The sequence below is a fragment of the Triticum urartu genome, chromosome 2 (genome assembly GCF_003073215.2).
Source record: "Triticum urartu cultivar G1812 chromosome 2, Tu2.1, whole genome shotgun sequence".
Lineage (NCBI taxonomy): Eukaryota > Viridiplantae > Streptophyta > Magnoliopsida > Poales > Poaceae > Triticum > Triticum urartu.
This window is the reverse complement of record NC_053023.1, coordinates 731,282,795-731,300,860: the sequence shown is the minus strand read 5'-3', so window position 1 is coordinate 731,300,860 and position 18,066 is coordinate 731,282,795. Positions and strand designations below refer to the sequence as shown.

General features: G+C 45.1%; 2 protein-coding genes across 2 annotated transcripts; both read right to left on the bottom strand.

Annotated features, from left to right (window-relative positions):
- Nucleotides 1–5,939: 5,939 nt before the first annotated feature.
- On the bottom strand, nucleotides 5,940–10,468 carry LOC125540251 (protein DJ-1 homolog D). The gene is made up of 5 exons (XM_048703834.1): nucleotides 10,254–10,468; nucleotides 10,004–10,120; nucleotides 7,046–7,486; nucleotides 6,562–6,924; nucleotides 5,940–6,302 (listed from the first exon to the last, which is right to left on the bottom strand). Exons 1-5 carry the CDS (start codon nucleotides 10,305–10,307, stop codon nucleotides 6,111–6,113), a joined length of 1,167 nt encoding a protein of 388 aa, XP_048559791.1. The 5' UTR covers nucleotides 10,308–10,468; the 3' UTR covers nucleotides 5,940–6,110.
- Nucleotides 10,469–11,288: 820 nt separating this feature from the next.
- On the bottom strand, nucleotides 11,289–15,516 carry LOC125540250 (zinc finger CCCH domain-containing protein 32-like). The gene is made up of 3 exons (XM_048703833.1): nucleotides 15,164–15,516; nucleotides 13,806–13,916; nucleotides 11,289–13,559 (listed from the first exon to the last, which is right to left on the bottom strand). Exons 1-3 carry the CDS (start codon nucleotides 15,278–15,280, stop codon nucleotides 11,682–11,684), a joined length of 2,106 nt encoding a protein of 701 aa, XP_048559790.1. The 5' UTR covers nucleotides 15,281–15,516; the 3' UTR covers nucleotides 11,289–11,681.
- Nucleotides 15,517–18,066: the final 2,550 nt, after the last annotated feature.

Genomic DNA, 18,066 nt, shown 5'->3' with positions numbered 1-18,066 from the left:
TCTTGTTTTTGTGCGAGTTATTTAACCAAAAATCATCACCCTTGAGGTTAGGATAACAACTTGATATCAAATTCAATTTTGTGCCTAACCTATAACGGAGAGTATGATTGTACTCTCTCTGGTCTTTTTTACTCGGCATATAAGATTTGTCTGAAGTCAAACCTAATAAAGTTTGAACGATTTTATAGAAAAAGGTAACTCATAATACGAAACCAATATCATTAGATGCGTCATGAATTCAGTTTTCATATTGTATAACTTCAATTTGTAGATGTTGATATTTTTTTATATAAATATGGTCAAACTTTATGAAGTTTGACTTCAGACAAATCTTATATGCGCAGCAAAAAAGACCGGATGGAGTATGATAAGCTCACGAAAAGAGCAAAACTGACAAGTGGGCCTTACCTGTGAGGCTGACGTGGCAAAGATCGAAAAATTTGAACGACTGATGTGGCAAATAAGACGCCGGCTCCATCTGTCAATGACTAGACGGTTTTGTTCTTACTCGCTCTTTTTATGTGGCATTCTATGAAAACAACGAGTCATTATGGGACAAGTCCCGCTTGGCTGACGCCCGTTGTCCACACACGACCTCCCACAACCATCTAAACAAAAAGTTTCCATTTCAACAGCGACCAGGTTTTCACATATGGGGCAAGCCGTGCTGCATTGTCGTCGCACCGAAGTTGGCATTATGAATTGACTTTGTCGAAAAAAATTCCTTTTGGGTCCCATGCCCAGGTCCACTCATCATCAACACCCCGGGACTATTGGAGAATCAGAAATGTATTCTTATAAGGACAATATCTTTTTTTTTCAAAAAATAAACATGTATTTTATTAATTGGAAATAATTGTTACATCGTCAATAGGTAAATGTATAATGTCACTTGTAGGCTCCTCAAACCAGTCCGTAGTGACTGAAAAATTCGCTAGCCTAACAATTTCACGAGCCATCTTATTTGCTTCCATATTACAATGTTCAAATCTAATAATCGAAAAATCACAAGCTATGAAATAGCAATCATCAAACACTGCTGCTGCAGCTCCCGCCGAATGTCCTCCATTTTTCATTACTTCAATCACCTTCATATTGTTAGAGTTAACGACAAGACGATTGCAACCCGCCTTTTATGCAAGGAATAGACCGAACCTTAGAGGCAAAGCTTATGTTGTTAATATGTCAGCACATGAATCAATTCTTCAGTTTTCACCAACAATGAATCTTTCATTATCATCTCTAAAAACAGTCTCGGTTGTGCCCCTAAGTAAATGATGTGAATGTTAATCTGTCCCTTGCTGTCGTTTACACATGCTCCATTTGTAACTGCATCAGCGACAGTTCTCCTGGCTCCGACGACCAGATGAACAACATCAAAAACCTCATGTGCAAGTTCGTGTAGAAGATGGTCTTGGGATCGGAGCGGTGGCAACGATGACAAGCCCGTCCGGCAAGAGCGGCGTACGCAACGTCGTGCGCACCTTCCCACCGAACGGAATCCCCGTGATCTGCTGGTGCTCACCGACGTACGTGACACCAAAGCCGCCACCTGGGTGCCGGCCCCTACGTAGTAGCCGCCTGCCTGTTGCGTGGGCGCCGCAGGAACACGTACGTGCGGTAGAGATATTTAGAGCTAGGACTAGGAGGAAAAGCAAAGCTAGCAGAGGACAGGCGTACCAGCACGCCCATACCCATATACCCAGACCAGATTTGCCAGCGAAAAGACCCACCCGGAGCTAGGTAGGTACCAGTGGTATGGTGCCAAGGGCAAGCTTCAAAGTCTATAGGAGCAAAGAGTAGCACTACAGTCCAAGCTAGCAGTCCTCTTCGGGTCTACCCGGCCGGCCGGCCGGCGACGAGTCTACGAACCAACGCTCCGCTCTCCCTGCTTGGGTGTGGATCCGATCAATATACAAAAAGTGACGTGTTGAGTCGCCTACCCGTCGGGGCATAACCTCCTCCTATCCTGTCACGAATGGTTGACGCGACAAAGCATGCCGATCCACATGCGCCGTCCATCAGCCTCTAGCATATACTCCCAAGTATCTACATATATGAACTGTACATATATGAACTGTACACTAGCGTATCTTGATCGAAACCAGTCTGTTAATGGAGCCAAATGCTGGGAATGCTAGCACGTGATGCTGCCAAATTGCCATGTTGGGTGGCGGACCCAATTATAGAGGGGGGGAGAGAGAGAGAGAAAGAGGGAGAAGAGAGCTCTGCACTGCAGCAGGCAGGCGGAAGCTGGATCGGTTGTCTCCTTGCCCTCTCCTGCAGATCCCCCCTCCCACTCGCCCTCCTCGTCAACCCATAGCAGTAGCACGCTTGGCACCACCGCGGACAGATTTGTGCAATCAAAATACGTACTAGTGGAAAAGATATCACCAATGGCCCGGGCATCCCATCCATGTAGATACAAGGAAAAGGACCACCCGGGCGACCGTTTCTTTTCTTTCTTTTCTTTCTTTCTTTCTTTCCGTGGGGGCGGACGGCGAATGAATGGTGAGTTTGTTCGGCGGCGTGGGCTGAGCCGCAGAAAAGATGAGGGCGAACGTGCATGGCACAATGGCCTTTCAACTGAATTTCGAGGCACAAGATCAGATAGGCTTCACCAATCATCCTACGCCACCACTTTTATTAGTACCCTGCAAAACTCGTGGTCTTGGCATATAAAGCGCAATTCTTTGAGTCCATGGAGAGGAAGATTGCAGAGGCCGGGAAGATCCCCCTTTTCGAAAAAAAAATGAAAAGGAAGATGAAAAGGACTAGGCCTCCCTCCCAAAACGCAAACATCTATCATAACAAAAAATGTAAGAACCTTTGTAGCTTATCCTGCAAGACCGAGTTTGGACAGCGGATAGACTCATCAAGAGAGGTTGGCCAAACTGCGGCCTGTGTACGCTCTGCAGCCGCATGTTGAAAGATGACTCGAAAGATAGAAGATTGCACGAATTGTTTGGACCATTCATTATCGCAAAAGAAAGATAAATGATTGGGCCAAACGCAACATAGCTCTTGTCTTTTGTGTTGGTGCATATATAGACATGGGTAATCAATATGAAGACCAATATTGGTTTCAACTCTAACGACAATAATACTAGTCACCCTAAAAAGAGTACCAAGAAATTAGATGCTTTAAAAAAAGAAAAAAGATTGGTTACCGAATTACATCCCACTCATTGTTTAGGTGCGAGGATTAGTTAATTATCGATTCTGTTGGCGTGACGCCATGGAGCGCAATATGATGATATGACGCCATAGATCCACAGTATCATTGATCGACCGTTATTGCGTTTTGCTTTTGTAGAGTCCAATGGCTCCCTTTTTTGTCTGTTGAACATATTTGTGCATGTATCTATTAGGATAATCTCCTACCTGCCCCGCCTCTAGTTTTCTTGTATAGATGAGGCTGAGGGCTGCCCTTGTACCTATATATACGTGCACCGTGCATCCGATCAATACATCAAGAATTGCATTGCCTTCAACATTGTCTGCTTACCATGATCGAGATCGATGTAGACCTACGTTTGTATCGCCCCTCTGCTAAGCTAATCCTGCAACCGATCGACCCGGCTGGTAAAATTCGTTACGATCTGCACGCAGGTTGCCCCTTCTGTGTTTGGGCTTAATTTGCCACTGCTAATCAGTGGCAAGACGATGGCTGCTACTACAACTTTGAGCAATCATGCAATGGCCGGTGGAGCAGATTAAGGTATACTCTAGTAGAAAACTCTGATTGATTGCGTGGAGAAAGAAGGGCTGCTCTCACGGCGTGCGCCGGTGCCCCCACTTGCCGCATGCGTCCACCCGTGCTTGTGATGCCTGCCTCATCATGCATGCATGTACATGGACATGTGTAGATTCATATAAGGCCCTATTTGGTTCTAAATAAGTCACCAACTTATAAGTCGAAAAATGCAGAAAGTGACTAATTTTGCTAAATGGACCCAACTTATAAATTACCTCAACTTATAAGTTATAAGTTGCTTCACTTTTACATTAAAAAACAAGATGGGAAGGTATGCTCAGGTGATTTATAAATCAGATGACAACCAAATAGACATGACTTATAAGTCACTGATTTTAAGTCACCTGACTTATAAGTCAAATGATTTATTAAAACCGAACAGGCCCTAACAATGGCAGGATATTCCGACCGTTAGGTCGATCGCCGCCGTGGCCGTGGCCAGATGATTCATGAATGATTGCCCTCCTAGCTACTTTTGTCCATCCCATCACCCATTTTGCTGAATTTGGTTACGAGTAGTATATCTCCAGTTCTCCGAAAAACTGCCAGGCAGGCTGTGTTTAGCAAAAACGTTTTCTGTACAGTCCGCCGCTGTATCTTTTGTCCTTTCTTTTTGAGAGAGAGAGAGAGAGCTGTATCTTTTGTCTTGGTTCTTCCATGCATGCATATTAATTTGACGAATCGGAAAAATCTTAGGGTTCCTCCCCTTCGCGTTGGCGCTGTTGCCGGCCTGTCTCGTCTCAGGTGGCCTTAGGGTCATGAGGCGCGGTGGATTCTGGCCCTTACTAGTGGGAGGGCTTCGTTTTTAGATTTTGCTTTGAGTTTTGATAGAGTTTGTGTTCAGCTTAGGAAGGCAAGAGACGGCGGCAACTTCTTGAAGCTTGTTTCGGCGATGCGTTTAGCATCGTCCGTAGGCATGTGGTGGTGTGTCTCTGGTGGATCTTCTCGGATCTGGTTATTGTTCGTCTACGTTCGTGTGTTTTCAGGTTTGATCCTTCCGATCTACGGTACTCTTCATTAGCGGTTATTGTTCCGATGCGCTATCCTATGGAGCCTTAGCATCATGATTTCCCGACCATCTACCACCATAAGTTTTGTCCGGCTTCGGTGAGGGAGGGACGATGACAGCGGCATGCACGTGTCTTCCATCATGGCCACTAGAGCGCTCCACTTCACATGGTTGATTGCATATAAGTATTGGATGGTGTGAAGTGCTAGTAATACGTACTCGATGATTACGGCCGTCTAGCTTTGGCTCGTGGGGTGTCGCGTGAGATAGTTCGGTGATGGGTGGATAAGAAGGCGATTGCAAAAGGCCAAAGCGCTAGCAGTTGGTGCCGGGACGAGACGACGGCCACGCCAGAAAGCGTCACCCTTTTTCGCGGTGCGATCCTCGGCGAGCCGCCGCTTTTGGATCGGGGTCGGGTAGACATGTGCCAGTTGCCGAGTGGACGTCGCCGATGATCTCATCACGGGCGGCGACGGCCACGCGAGAAGGCGTGGCCGCTTTTGGGCGGGCGTCGCTTGATCAGTGATCACGCACCACGACCTAAAAAGCTTGGGTGAGTCCAGCCGACTCGACTCGACTCGCGCGCGCTTTTCGGTCGGCCGGTCGTTATTTCAGGTCGGGTTGCAGCTTTTGCGTCGGCAAAACATGAGTAACCGACTCGCGCACTCCTCTCCTCCGGATTATTACTCCCTTCGTTTCTTTTTAGTCTGCATATAAGGTTTGATCAAAATCAAGCTTTGTAGAGTTTGACTAACTTTATATTAAAAAATATAAACATTCATAATATGAAATCAATATTATCAGATGCATCATAAAACATATGTCCATACTATATAGTTTTAGTATTATAGATGTTCATTTTTTTTAATATAAATTTAGTCAACTTTGTGTAGTTTGACTTTGACCAAATCTTATACGCGGAATAAAAAGCAACGGAGGGAGAGCTGGTGGAGAGCCGAACAGGCCCTTATATTTAGAAATGGAGGGAGTAGAATTAAAGCAAGGAGGACCTAACTAAGGAGGAAGGTTTGTATAAGCGTGTGTTCAATTTGCTTCCTTCTTGTGAGCTTCCGGCGATGCATCCCAGCTGCAGCGTGAACTGCTCCCTGGCCGTCCAGAGACGAGCTAGAGAAGCCACGCAGCAACGGCGTCGAAAAAAAGTCAGGGTACCAGTAACGACGACACAGGCTTTATTGCTTGCTTCAACCACCAACAATGCCACGAGACAGTGCTTCAGGACGGTACAGGTACAGACAGTCTCAGACTCGAGGACAAGTCACTGGTACAGAATCTATCTGTGCTGTATATGATGTGAGGAAAAAGCCCGGAGCTGACGGCGAGCACTCACGTGAAGGAGACCTTGATGCCCAGCAGGGCCATGAGCTGGGCCACGAACTCCGGGTGCGCCGGCCACGCCGCGCCCGTCACCAGGTTGCCGTCCGTGAAGCACCGGTGGATCGGGTCCGGCTCCAGCCACGTCCCCCCGCCCAGCACCACGTTCAGCTTCACCGCAGGGTACGCCGTGCACTTCCGACCCTGCATATATCATCACACAGAACAGCAAGGGTTAAATCAGTTTCGTGCTTCCATCTAGTCGATGAGCAACATAGAGCACCCACAGTTCCTTCTAGAACAACATTTTACATACGATGATGATATATATCAGGTGTTGCGACAGACAGACAGACAGACAATTGGGTTTTGTTTTGTTCAGAGCAGAACGGACTATAAGCAGGAAGGTTGGAACTGATGCAGGGCAGGACAAGCTAGTTAACAGATATCAGTTATCACGTACCTGAAGAACCCCAGCAGCAGCCAGGATCTGCTGCCCGTGGCAGATCGACGCGACCGGCTTCCCTTTATCCATGAACCCCTTGGCCAAGCTGAGCACCTTCTCGTTCAGTGCAAGGTACTCAGGGGCGCGCCCACCGGGAATCACAAGCGCGTCGTAGCTTGAAGCGTCCACGCTGTCAAACGACGCGTTTAGAGCGAAATCATGACCGGGCTTCTCGCTGTAAGTCTGGTCGCCCTCAAAGTCATGGATGGCAGTTGGGCACTTGTCCCCAGCGCCCTTGTCGGGGCAAACCGCATCGACATGGCAGCCAAGGGCTTGCAGGGCCTGGAACGGGACCATCACCTCATAATCCTCCATGTAATCCTGTTTAGTATGTTATTAAATGGAACAGGTTCAGCACAGTGGTTATGATTTATGAAGAAAATGAGAAACAATGTTTACAAGGAGGAACATGAACTGAATTGACTAGGGCAGAAAGCATTACCCCGCAAAGGAACAGAATCCTTTTGTCTGCGCCTGCGACGGAGCCTCCAAGTGCTTTCACAAACAGGCTGATGAATTCAGGGTGACCGTCGTAAGCCGCTGCAGTGACGAGATTACCATCAACGACGCATTTCTTCATAGTGTCAGCTTCAACCCACTTGGCCCCAGCAGCAACCAAAACTGGCTTGACAGCAGGATACGCGGTGCATGTACGGTCCCTGACAACTCCTGCTGCTGCCAGAATCAGCTGTCCATGGCAAACTGATGCAATAGCCTTCTTAGCGTCAGAGAACTTCCTAACTAAGGCAAGCACTTTTTCATCCATCGCAAGGTATTCTGGTGCACGGCCTCCAGGAATTACCAATCCATCATATGCAGCAGCGTCAACCTCATCAAATGAAGCATTAAGTGCAAAGTTATGACCTTTTGACTCTGCATATGTCTGCATCATATATACAGAAGATAAAATTAGTGCAGACTTTTAGGGCAGTACTATGTCACAAAGATTTGAGGTACCATCACACTCATAAAAAGAACCACCAACATAGCTGCTTTCTTAAAACCAACCATTCCACACAGATTAGATGATATTCCTTGCCAATTCAAGAGTATGCTAGCAGAACTGCAAGAAAAATTTATGTGACAACACAGGGACCCCTATGACCAAGTATTTACACAGGAGCAATACCTTTTGGAGAAAACAGGGCTAATAGCACAACAATGTGGGAAAAGAAGAACGGAAACAGATAAACAGTTCAACAGATATTCAACAGCTGGAATTGTTCAAGATGTACTGATGAGTAGAAAGTACTACAATTCAGTTGTGACCACGGTAGGTGAAGTACAAAATCATCTGTGTATTTCTTCATTACGTATCCTTTTATGTCAGACATGTACACACTAACACTGATTCAGTGCATAATTAAGACTCAAGTGTATGTAAGAGAGGTAGAACTGTAGGAAGAATTAGTATGATAGTACAATACACGGACCACTAAGATCAAGGTGTACTGATGAGTAGAAAGTGCTAAATTTTAATTGTGAGCACGGAAGATGACATGTGAAACCACCTGTTTAGTTATTCATTATATAACTGTGTACACACCAACACTTAAACATTCAGTGCTTATTTAAGACTCAAGTATATATAAGAGAAGTGGAACTGTAGGAAGAAATATGTTACTCCCTCCGTCCCGAATTACTTGACGCAGAAATGGATGTATCTACACGTATTTTTAGTTGAGACCAAGTATTTAGACAGGAGCAATACCGTCCAGAGAAAATTAGGGTAAAGTTATGACCTTTTGAGTCAGAATTTGTCTGCGTGGTGTATCCACAAGACAAAATTAGTGTAGGGCTTTTAGAGCAGAATTATATCAGAAACAGTTAGCATACCATCACACTGATAAAAAGAACCGCCAGCATGGCTGGTTTTTACAACTGAGCATTTGAGACAAATTAAAAGTTCCGTGTATATGCAATACAGAGACCCCTAAGATCAAGTATTTACACAGGACCAACACTGAGAAAATAGACACAACAATGTGGAAAATGGAAAAATCAGATAAGGAGTTACAAAGATAAACCAAGCTATATATTTTTTAGATTGTTCAAGACGTATTAGTGAGTAAAATATACAGCATTTAAGGCCTCCTTTGATTCACAGGATTTTCCTAGGAATTTTGCAGGATTGACATCCTCTGGAATTTTCCCTTTACATGTTGTTTGATTCATAGGATTACATTCCTCAGGAACCAATCCTATAGGAACTTCCTAGTTCATTTTCACAGGAAAACAAGCATGAGGTTGGACTTCATGAAAAAAATCCTCTGTTTTGCTACCCGACGTAGTATTTCAGTGGACAGTACATCATATTCCTGTACATTTTCTATTCCTACGCTTTCCAAACCCTGTGAATCAAAGGAGCCCTAAATTGTGAGCACAGTGGTGGAATGTGAAACCATATGTGTAGTTCATTAGATAAATCCCTCCTTTCATATCAAGCATGTACAGACCAATATTTAAAATTCGCCTAAACAAAAAAGATCCAATGACCAACTTTAGTTTTAAGCATTAATCAGGGGGAATGCATAATTAGAAAATCCAAGCAGAATTTCGAGTAAAAGAAAATTATGATAGCCTCAACAAGTACTGAACGAAAAGAAAATTATGACAGCACGTGTCAAGAATGCTCTTATATTATGGGACGGAGGGAGTATTTGATAGACTTGTTACTTGAACACTAACCAATCATGCTTGCATATTAAAAAATGCACAAACTACCAACTCCGAACAGCTGCTTCCATTCATCTAGTCCATAATATGAAGGTGTAATTGTTGGTTCAGTATACCTACAGCATACATACGCCCTCATTTCAGTACATCTACAACACAACTGCATGTAAGTGCCATTACCCTACTCCCTCAATGTTGCATTGTACTGTACTGTATGAGCTGTACGATTTTGTTTTAGACATATTGACTTAATTATGAGACCGAGACTGTAAAACCCTGAACAAATTTGTACGACCATCCAATTACATAGCATTAAATGCCGAGGGGATGCTCAAATTTGTACAGCCATCCAGTGGATGTGAACATGGCATCTGGATAAGCTGGGAATGTTTTGTAGAGTAATGAATTATGCGCTGTTACACCATTTCATCTGTTCAAACGATGATGGCTTCCTACAGACAGTTACCACAGGGGTTTCCCCCTTACAGAACACAGGCTGACTTAGAGAATTTCGTCTTAGAGATTAGTCAGGTCGTGTGCACTTTACAAACAAAAGGAATTCGTGTTGCATAAGAATGCATCTCCCAAACTAACTGGCCGTGTTAAATGATTAAATCTGTCCTGCTCTTCTCACTACTCCAACCCGGCCAAACCCTATCCACTGGAACATACAGTACCAACTACACAGAAACAGCAGACGGGGGAAACTGATCCGAGGACGCACCTGGTGGCCGATGGGCTTGTGGACGGCGGTGGGGCAGGCGTCGCCGGCCTTCTTGCCGGGGCAGACGGCGTCGACGGACACCCCGTACGCCTGCAGCGCCTGGAACGGGACCATGGCCTGATCCACCCATCCATCGACCCAAGAAAGAAACCAGTTAACAAGCCGGAATCAGGACGCAGGAAACGAAGTAGTGGTAGAAGGGGAATCGATTTGATCTGTGCACAGAAGGGGAGGAGGATAAGATGGAGACCTCGTAGTCCTCCATGTAGTCTCCGCAGAGCAGGAGCACCCTCTTGGCGGCCATGGCGGCTGACACTCCCCAACGCGCACGCGAGACGCTCCGGATTTCGCCGAGTTCCCTCCAACCAAAGCCTGGACTGGACTGTCGACTCTGGAAGCCTCTCCTCTCCTCGGGACGGGACGGAGCGAGCGGCCGGCGCTATATGCCACGGGAGAGTCATCCAGAAGAGCCTCCGTTCCATCATAAAAATTGTTTTTTTTTTCTTAACTTAAAAAAAACAAATTTTGCTTTTTTATGCATTTTCCTTTTCTAGAGAAAATGCATTAGTATCCTCTCTCTGAAACTATAAAGGGTATTTTGATCCAACGTCTGCACATTTTCACTATCCTGAAACTATCTCATCTTACCACCATTTGACATTCGAACAGATGGTATCTTAACACTATCCAAGATAACTAATTCGGGACAGAGGTAGTATATTATACTGCTAGTACATGCTTAACGTGCGAGCACATGATCAGCAAGATCTGCCAGGGCAGCAGCATGTGAGCTCTTAGATTGCCCTAATACACTAACAATCTCGTGGCAAGCGAGATCGGATTATATCAAATTATTTGTGTACTGTCATATCTTCCAAGTTGCTGGTTTGCCCATGGCCAGTGCAAAAATAGCCAAAACTCTTGATTCCATCACCTACATTATACTCAACTTGTGTCCCGATTGGATCATTTGGCATCGCACAAGATCAGGAATTATACTCAGTTGACTTCCAACTGCAGACAGATAGTCATGGATAGATAAACTAGTACTACAACCAACAGCACCACTGATCCCCACCCAGATCCAGATCCAGTTATAAGCTCAAAGAATGAAGAGCAGGTACTTATTCAGATAGATGTGCTCATCACAGAAACATGATCAGCAGGTACTCCCACACTGTCACAAATAAACTCATGAAGCAAAATGATTTCGCAATCAAATATATCCACACATGCATCCAGGCAAATGGAGCTTAGAGAATCAAAGCTTTTTTCTTCTGTGAAGGAAAGGAAAGGATGCCCTCCAAGTTGGAGGGGGGTGTTATATTATCCATCTCAGGCACAAAAATATCAATGGGGTATCATCATGTTAGTAATCAAACTAATACAATACAGAGTTCCAGGATACGCTCAACAAAGTGCAGCAGCTGTTTTTACACGTAAAGATTACTTTCTCATTTATCCAATAATCATCTACCTCGCTCAATGCCTGACCTATATTTATAATATCAGTTATCGCTCATAAGCCCCGGGAAAGACCAGGCCTTTTTGGCGCTATCAACTTGAAACACAAACATGGAGCGCCACAAGAATTCATCCAAGAGGATCAATCACTAGAGGGGAAATCAAGCATTTCAGCCTGGCCTGAAGAAGCGCCAAGAAAATCAAAGCCAGAAGCTCAAGAGAAGACGACCCCGACTTTCCGGGCAAAATCATCGTCGTCCTCAAACTCTTCCTCGTCGTCTTGATATGCATTCTCATCTTCGGATTTGTACTCATAGCCTTCGGTCGCCTCATACTCCGACTCCCCCTGCCTCTGCTCATAGTTATCAGCCTCTTGATTTTCCACTTCAATCATATCTTCAGCCTCAGCTTTGTCACCGTGCGACGAAGATGCAGGGACCTGGCCTTCCTCTTTATATTCTTCATCACCTGATCTACTCTTGCATTCTTCAGAACTGATAGTGTTGTCATAGCCCTCCTTCTCAGCTTCAACCAGAGATTCAGCCTGCCTGTGAGAGACCGCAGCAGATTTATCTTCTTTGACATTGTGGGCAGATGAGCCATTGCCATTGCCGCATGCAGCCTGTCGTTTCCTCTGTAAGATGACGCTGAGAGGCGTTGGGCCTTCAAAATCAAGAGATGCTTCAGATTGAACACTTCCATTCGCCTTCCGAGACTCCGGACCAAAGTCTTTCCGGCTGGCGAAGTTGAGTGAATCTGTTACATTCCGTCTCGAATGCTTGCCATCAGCAATCCTGGCACTTGAAGCACGTTCGCTTGATCTCTGCCTGATCCTCTCTTGATGATGCCCTGCCTCCCGATGCCTGCCACCCTGAATATCCATAGGCACAACCGGAGACAGCCTGTCCCGGAGTTGTCTTCTATCTCGCTCTCTCTCGGAGCGAGCATCTACTCTATCAGGTGATCTTCCAGGAAGCTTTATTCTGCCTTGCAGACGGGAGCTTAGGGTGCTCCCTCGAGGGCCCTGATGGCGATCTCTGTGTGTACGGTGACCATCATATGCCCTTTCCCTGTAGCGGTCATCCCTCCGACGCGACTCTCCACTGCGTTCTGGGCTGATGCCAGGAGACCCATTTATTTTTCTCCTGCGGAGCCGGTGACGTAAATCTGATCCATCTATCTCGACAGGACCAGTCTCTCTCTGCCGAGACCTCCTTTCTGAATAGGAAGGTCTGTCCAAGTTCCTCTCAGAAGATGTTCTACGACGTTTCCTGTCATAGCCATCATACATTTGTCCGGTCGGTCCTTGCTCACCCATTCCGTTGAATAGCTCTCTTTCATGATGAGGCTGGATTTCAAAATCAGCCGGAGCATATTCATAATCTTCTACTGGATATATATCCCTTCCAAAATCGTCAGGGTCGTGCATATAAGCACCAGCATCTGCATCATTGGCCACAAGAACATCAAAACCAGGCGAAGACTCCCCCAATAAGTCATCAGCATCTCTACTGTCCTCGGGCATGTCATCCTGAGGAGGTGTATGGTAAGGTTGATTCCAATCTTGCATAGGATCAGTTTCCACAGGAAGATTGTTCTGATAGCACTCAGGATGATCCTCGCCTGAAGAGGTTCTGAAACTTTTATTCACTGCTGGCATGCTGTTTTGTACGCTCCCTGACTTGGGCAAAGATTTCACTGCACTGGAAGCTAGTTCAGCTGGTATAGCAGCTGCAGCTGTCCTGGCAAAATTCCCTGCAGCCCTATTAACTGACTTGGACCTGTCGTCACTTATTGGGCCACCTTGCTGAATTAGATGATTTGTCTGAGCAAACTCCTTGACACCCAAAAATTCATTCTTTTGGGTCTGAGGCTGCTCCAAAGGAAAGGAAGAAACCTTCGCCACCTGTTCTGGTGGATTATTGCCAGCGGGCTGCGGTCCATGGGAAAAGGGGCATTTATCTCCTTTGATGCAGTTCCCTTTCTGAAAGTAATAGCATGGGACCATCTGCTTGCCCGAGTTATAAGCAGCATAGTGTGAAGACACTGCAGGTATTCCAGGAGTTGAAGCACCAAACATACCATCAATTGGCTGGTCAAAAGTAGAGAAAACAGAATTAGACTTCAGATAACAATTTCAACTGATAAAATGATAAAATGTCAAAACGAATTAAGACCATGACTTGAATCACTACAGGGGTTTGTATAATCATGCCTTGTTAGTTACTGTTAACAGAATATAAATATGATAATTATTGATGCCAGTTGCTCACAGATATTACAAGAGGTTTTATGGTGAATAATAATCAGCAGGGAAAATAAAGGAAAGGAGTATTACCGGATGGCGAAATGAACATTTTGGATTCAAGCAATTGCCATTTAACCAGTAGTAACAGTCTCTAGGGTTCATCCGGGCACCCTCACTGTGACGAAAATCACATTGGTTCCCCTGAAAGAAAGAACAAAGCAAGGTCAGCGAAAATGATTCTCACTGGTAACTAATAACCAAACTCTGGCAGTAAGAAATCATGGTCTGTAATGCATACTGTAGCATGATCTGAATAATGTTCTACAAAGAGATGGACTTAACAATATATAAACTATACAAACTGAAGCACAGAAATTTAACAGATAAAATCTAATAGCAAAGTAGGAATCAGACACAAGTTTTGAAACAAGGTCAATCTTAAGCGCCCCAAGGATAATTAGCTGGTGCGGACATAAGCCCATTACAGCATTTACACCACATAGGGTGTTCCAAATTGAAGATAGAAAAGACCTATGTGGACATAATACATTAAGATCCTACGCGTACAAGCACTAAATGAAGCAAAAAAAAGGCATAACAGAAGAAGAAGTGTTACTTTCTGGAGTAAGACACTAGTCAATTAGGCATGCCTGAATTGCAGGATGTTTCAAAGGTACAAGACTAAAAGCAGGTACCCACGTCTAAATACATAGTTGTTACAGGTTGACATTGAGCAAGCATTCACCCTTTACATACAAAAACAAAGTTTATCAGAACTATTGTTGTTGTAATCTGGACATCTGTTATTGGAGTAACATATTCTTTTCAAAAGAGATGTTGAGGTCTTCAGGACCAAACGAAAATTTCAGACAGGGGAAGCATAACCCTGTTGGGCAATAACATATTCCTATCAGGAAATCCTCCCCATGAGCCAGGTAAAATCTACATCTTGGGCAAACAGACGTCGTGATTCATGTTGCCACCTTGTCCCCGCGACTAAAAGGGGTATAATCAAGGCAATAGTCAATTTGTTGGGGGCGCATTCAACCTAATGATGCCTCAAATGGGTTGTCTTCACCGTCAATTAGGATTAGGATTAGGTATAGGTATAAGACTGCCGTCCCAATTCCCGTCTAGCAAAAGGAACATAACTTGACCAAGCCCTAGCATCGGAAACCAAGAAAGATGGCAATTCACGTCCTACACATCGGCAAAGAACATCGTGGATACCCGGGCGATCTTGGGTCGCGAAATCTTTCTCTCCGGTGCTTAGCCCAGATGGGATACCCTACCCGCGACTCGATTCCCGGACGAGATTACGAGCTCCAATCGCGTGAATCAAGACCGCCGCGCCGCACGAAGCGGGCTAGCTTGGAAGGAAGGGAAGGGAAGGGAAGGGAAGGGGAGGGGAGGGAGGAACGGGGGAGCAATCGGCGGGCGGCACATACCTTCTTGCAGGTGAGGGGCGAGGCGAGGAAGTAGATGCAGTCGGTGTTGCGGCGGAGCGCCTCCTCCTCGGGCGTGAGCGGCTTGGCCTCCGCCGGGGCGGCGCCGTCGGCCTCCATGGCCCCCGTCGCGGGCGAGCCTCCCCCTCCTCCTCCGGCGGCGGGAGGACGGCGATCGCGGCCCGGGGGGGGGGGGGGGGGGCTGGGGTCGGGCGGGGCGGGCGGCGGCGCGATGATTGGATGGGATCTACGGCCGCGCAGGTTAGGGTTGGAGGGGGAGGGGGAGGGGGCGATGCGCGGGCGGCCTTGGCTGGCTGCGCGTCGCGTGTGGACTGCGTTGGGTTGGAGGCGGACTGCGGGGTACAAACAAACTCGAGACAAATATAAAGGGAGGGGGGTAGGGGACGGACACCGTCCTAGCCTTTTCTCTCTTTCCTCTTCTCTTCTCTCCAATTTTGCTTTGCGTTTCTTTCCTCTTTCTCTCAATTTTGTGATGATTCTTATATACTCCTACCATCTAGAGAGTAGTAGTGTATATGTTTAAATTTAGTCAAGGTTAACAAAGTTTGACTTGAAAATAGAGAGACGTGACGGTGGGCGCGGGTTGCGGTTTTTACTGCCCGTCGATACGTGGTGGTTACGTCGGTGCTGGTCCCACCAAACCAATAAACCCGGTATATACATTTACGTAGGTGTTAACAAAATTAAAACTATACCGTCGGCACTTATTTTGGATCAAAGGGATTAGCATTTTGCAGCTTGATTGTCATTTTATGTTGTAGTTTAGAAAAACTATGGCTTCTCTTGAATTTTAGTGGGCCGAGTGTGCGAGGATGCGGGTCGATAGATAGTTATTGGATTTTTCTCGCAACATGAGGTAACGGCGGATGAGAAGGTAACTTCCCCAATATCGTGACATTGAGTGTAGTATCTTCGTCTTTACACACATGTAGGCGGGAGTGTACTATTTTTTTCACCTTTGCAGGCAGTTAGGTAGGAGTGTACATTTTGAATGTACATCATCTTCATCTCTCCATTCAGGCAGGTAGGTGGGAGTTCACATTTCTAAACCGGCATACATATAACTCCACTCCCCGTAAATGGGGTGTAACCAGCCTCCCTTGAGTATGTTGAACTTGGATGATTCTTACTATAGCATCACGTAACGGTTACATTGGTAGTTGACTACCCATTGATGCATAGTTACATTTTTTTTTGGTTTTGACTGGGCAATGAACTCGAATATGCACACATTTGCAGCTCTGAGTCTCAATCTGAAGAACATATTTTTGTCTCTATTTTCACTCCCTAATTGGGGCTTGAACAAATCTTTGGCTCTTTCCACCTCTTGCACTAACATCTTCTCCCTAATGATATGTTGGGAAAGTTGCTTCCAATTAGGACCAATCCGACCAAGCGCCTTTGAAAATGCTTTGAAGTCATCATTGATTGCGTTGAAAGGGATATTTTTCTTATACATCCATCTAGCCAAACACTGCCCTACTAAATAACTTCTCTGCTTGTCAATAATTTCATTGATAGTTTGTTGCAACTTGTTCTTTGCCAATGGGATGGACGGATCAATTGGATGCACATATTGATCCGTAGGACCTGTCTTATGAGATCCACCTTTCCCAATTGAAGCAAGCTCTTCCTTGTTGTCGTTATCCTCTCCAACCTCATCAATCTGTTTGTTCACTTCAGCTCTTAGTTCTTCTTCATGTTGTTGCTTCAACTTCTTCTTGATCCTTGCTGACTCACATGAATCCTTGCATCTTTTTTTGATGTTCTTTCGTGGCCACCGCGCAACTCGCAACATGACCTCCAACTTGACCAACATGTTGCTTCAATCTGCTTATCCCTGCACCCATCTTTTTCCACACAACTTGCATTTCACCCTTCATAAGTCATCATGATCACAGAATACTCCATACTCCCACCGATATGTCTCCAACGTATATATAATTTTTTTTATCGTTACATGCTATTATAGTATCAATCTTGGATGTTTTATATGTAACTATATATCATTTTTTGGGACTAACCTATTAACCTAGTGCCCAGCGCCAATTGTTGTTTTTTGCTTGTTTTTTGGCCTTTTAGGAAATCAATATCAAACATAACTTGCATTTCACCCTTTGTAAGTCGTCATGGTCATAGAAGACTCCAAACCCCATATCATATGAATTTCACTTCAAAGATGGAGCATTTGCAGTGCTAGAAAGAAGCCACATATATATTGCTACATCTATACCAATATAAAAGACCCAAATGGGCAGATCCAATTAATCTCGGTCATCAAATCATGTCAATCCAATGACCTAGACTGCTTCAATGTCGAGCACTCAACACGTTTAGCATGCAGTTAATTCCATGCCAAATATAGTGCTAATCACATTGTGAGTCCATGTGGTGATACCCTTAATTTTGTGATGATTATATTGCCAATGTTTTTGCTCGCTTTGAGAGTTATTTTAGTGGGGTTGCAAATCCCAGTTTGTTGGATCAAGGACCTGATCTATTTTATGTGACTTATCTGGATGGCGTTGATTGTATTAAACTGTTAATTTGGATTGACTTGGGTCAAGCTCAGGAAGTTTGTGCTCGCAATAGTTGCTTGTTTCCATTGTGTGCAGGTTCCAATGAGTGCGACGGTAGTCGACAACGAGGATGGTTGGCATAAGGCTTGAAGAGCTAAGATGTGACCATGGATGTTGTGCGGGATCGTGCGGCTCAAAGCAACGCACAAGTTTTGGACAAGGACTATATGGAGGCAAACGAGAAGACCATGTCAAGTGAAGGTTATTTTGGTATGTTTACCAAAATCCACTAAGAAGCAAACCAAGAGAGTGATTGTGGTGTTGCTTAAGAGTGGAAAGTGTTATTTACAAGTGGCTAAGTAAAAA

Coding starts and splice junctions, on each gene's coding strand:
- LOC125540251 (XM_048703834.1), bottom strand. CDS start 10,307: ATGGCCGCCAAGAGGGTGCTCCTGCTCTGCGGAGACTACATGGAGGAC. Junction 7,487..10,003: donor ACAAGCCCATCGGCCACCAG/GTGCGTCCTCGG, acceptor TATATGATGCAG/ACATATGCAGAGTCAAAAGG. Junction 6,925..7,045: donor GGATTCTGTTCCTTTGCGGG/GTAATGCTTTCT, acceptor CATACTAAACAG/GATTACATGGAGGATTATGA.
- LOC125540250 (XM_048703833.1), bottom strand. CDS start 15,280: ATGGAGGCCGACGGCGCCGCCCCGGCGGAGGCCAAGCCGCTCACGCCC. Junction 13,917..15,163: donor CGCCCCTCACCTGCAAGAAG/GTATGTGCCGCC, acceptor TCTTTCTTTCAG/GGGAACCAATGTGATTTTCG. Junction 13,560..13,805: donor AATGTTCATTTCGCCATCCG/GTAATACTCCTT, acceptor ACTTTTGACCAG/CCAATTGATGGTATGTTTGG.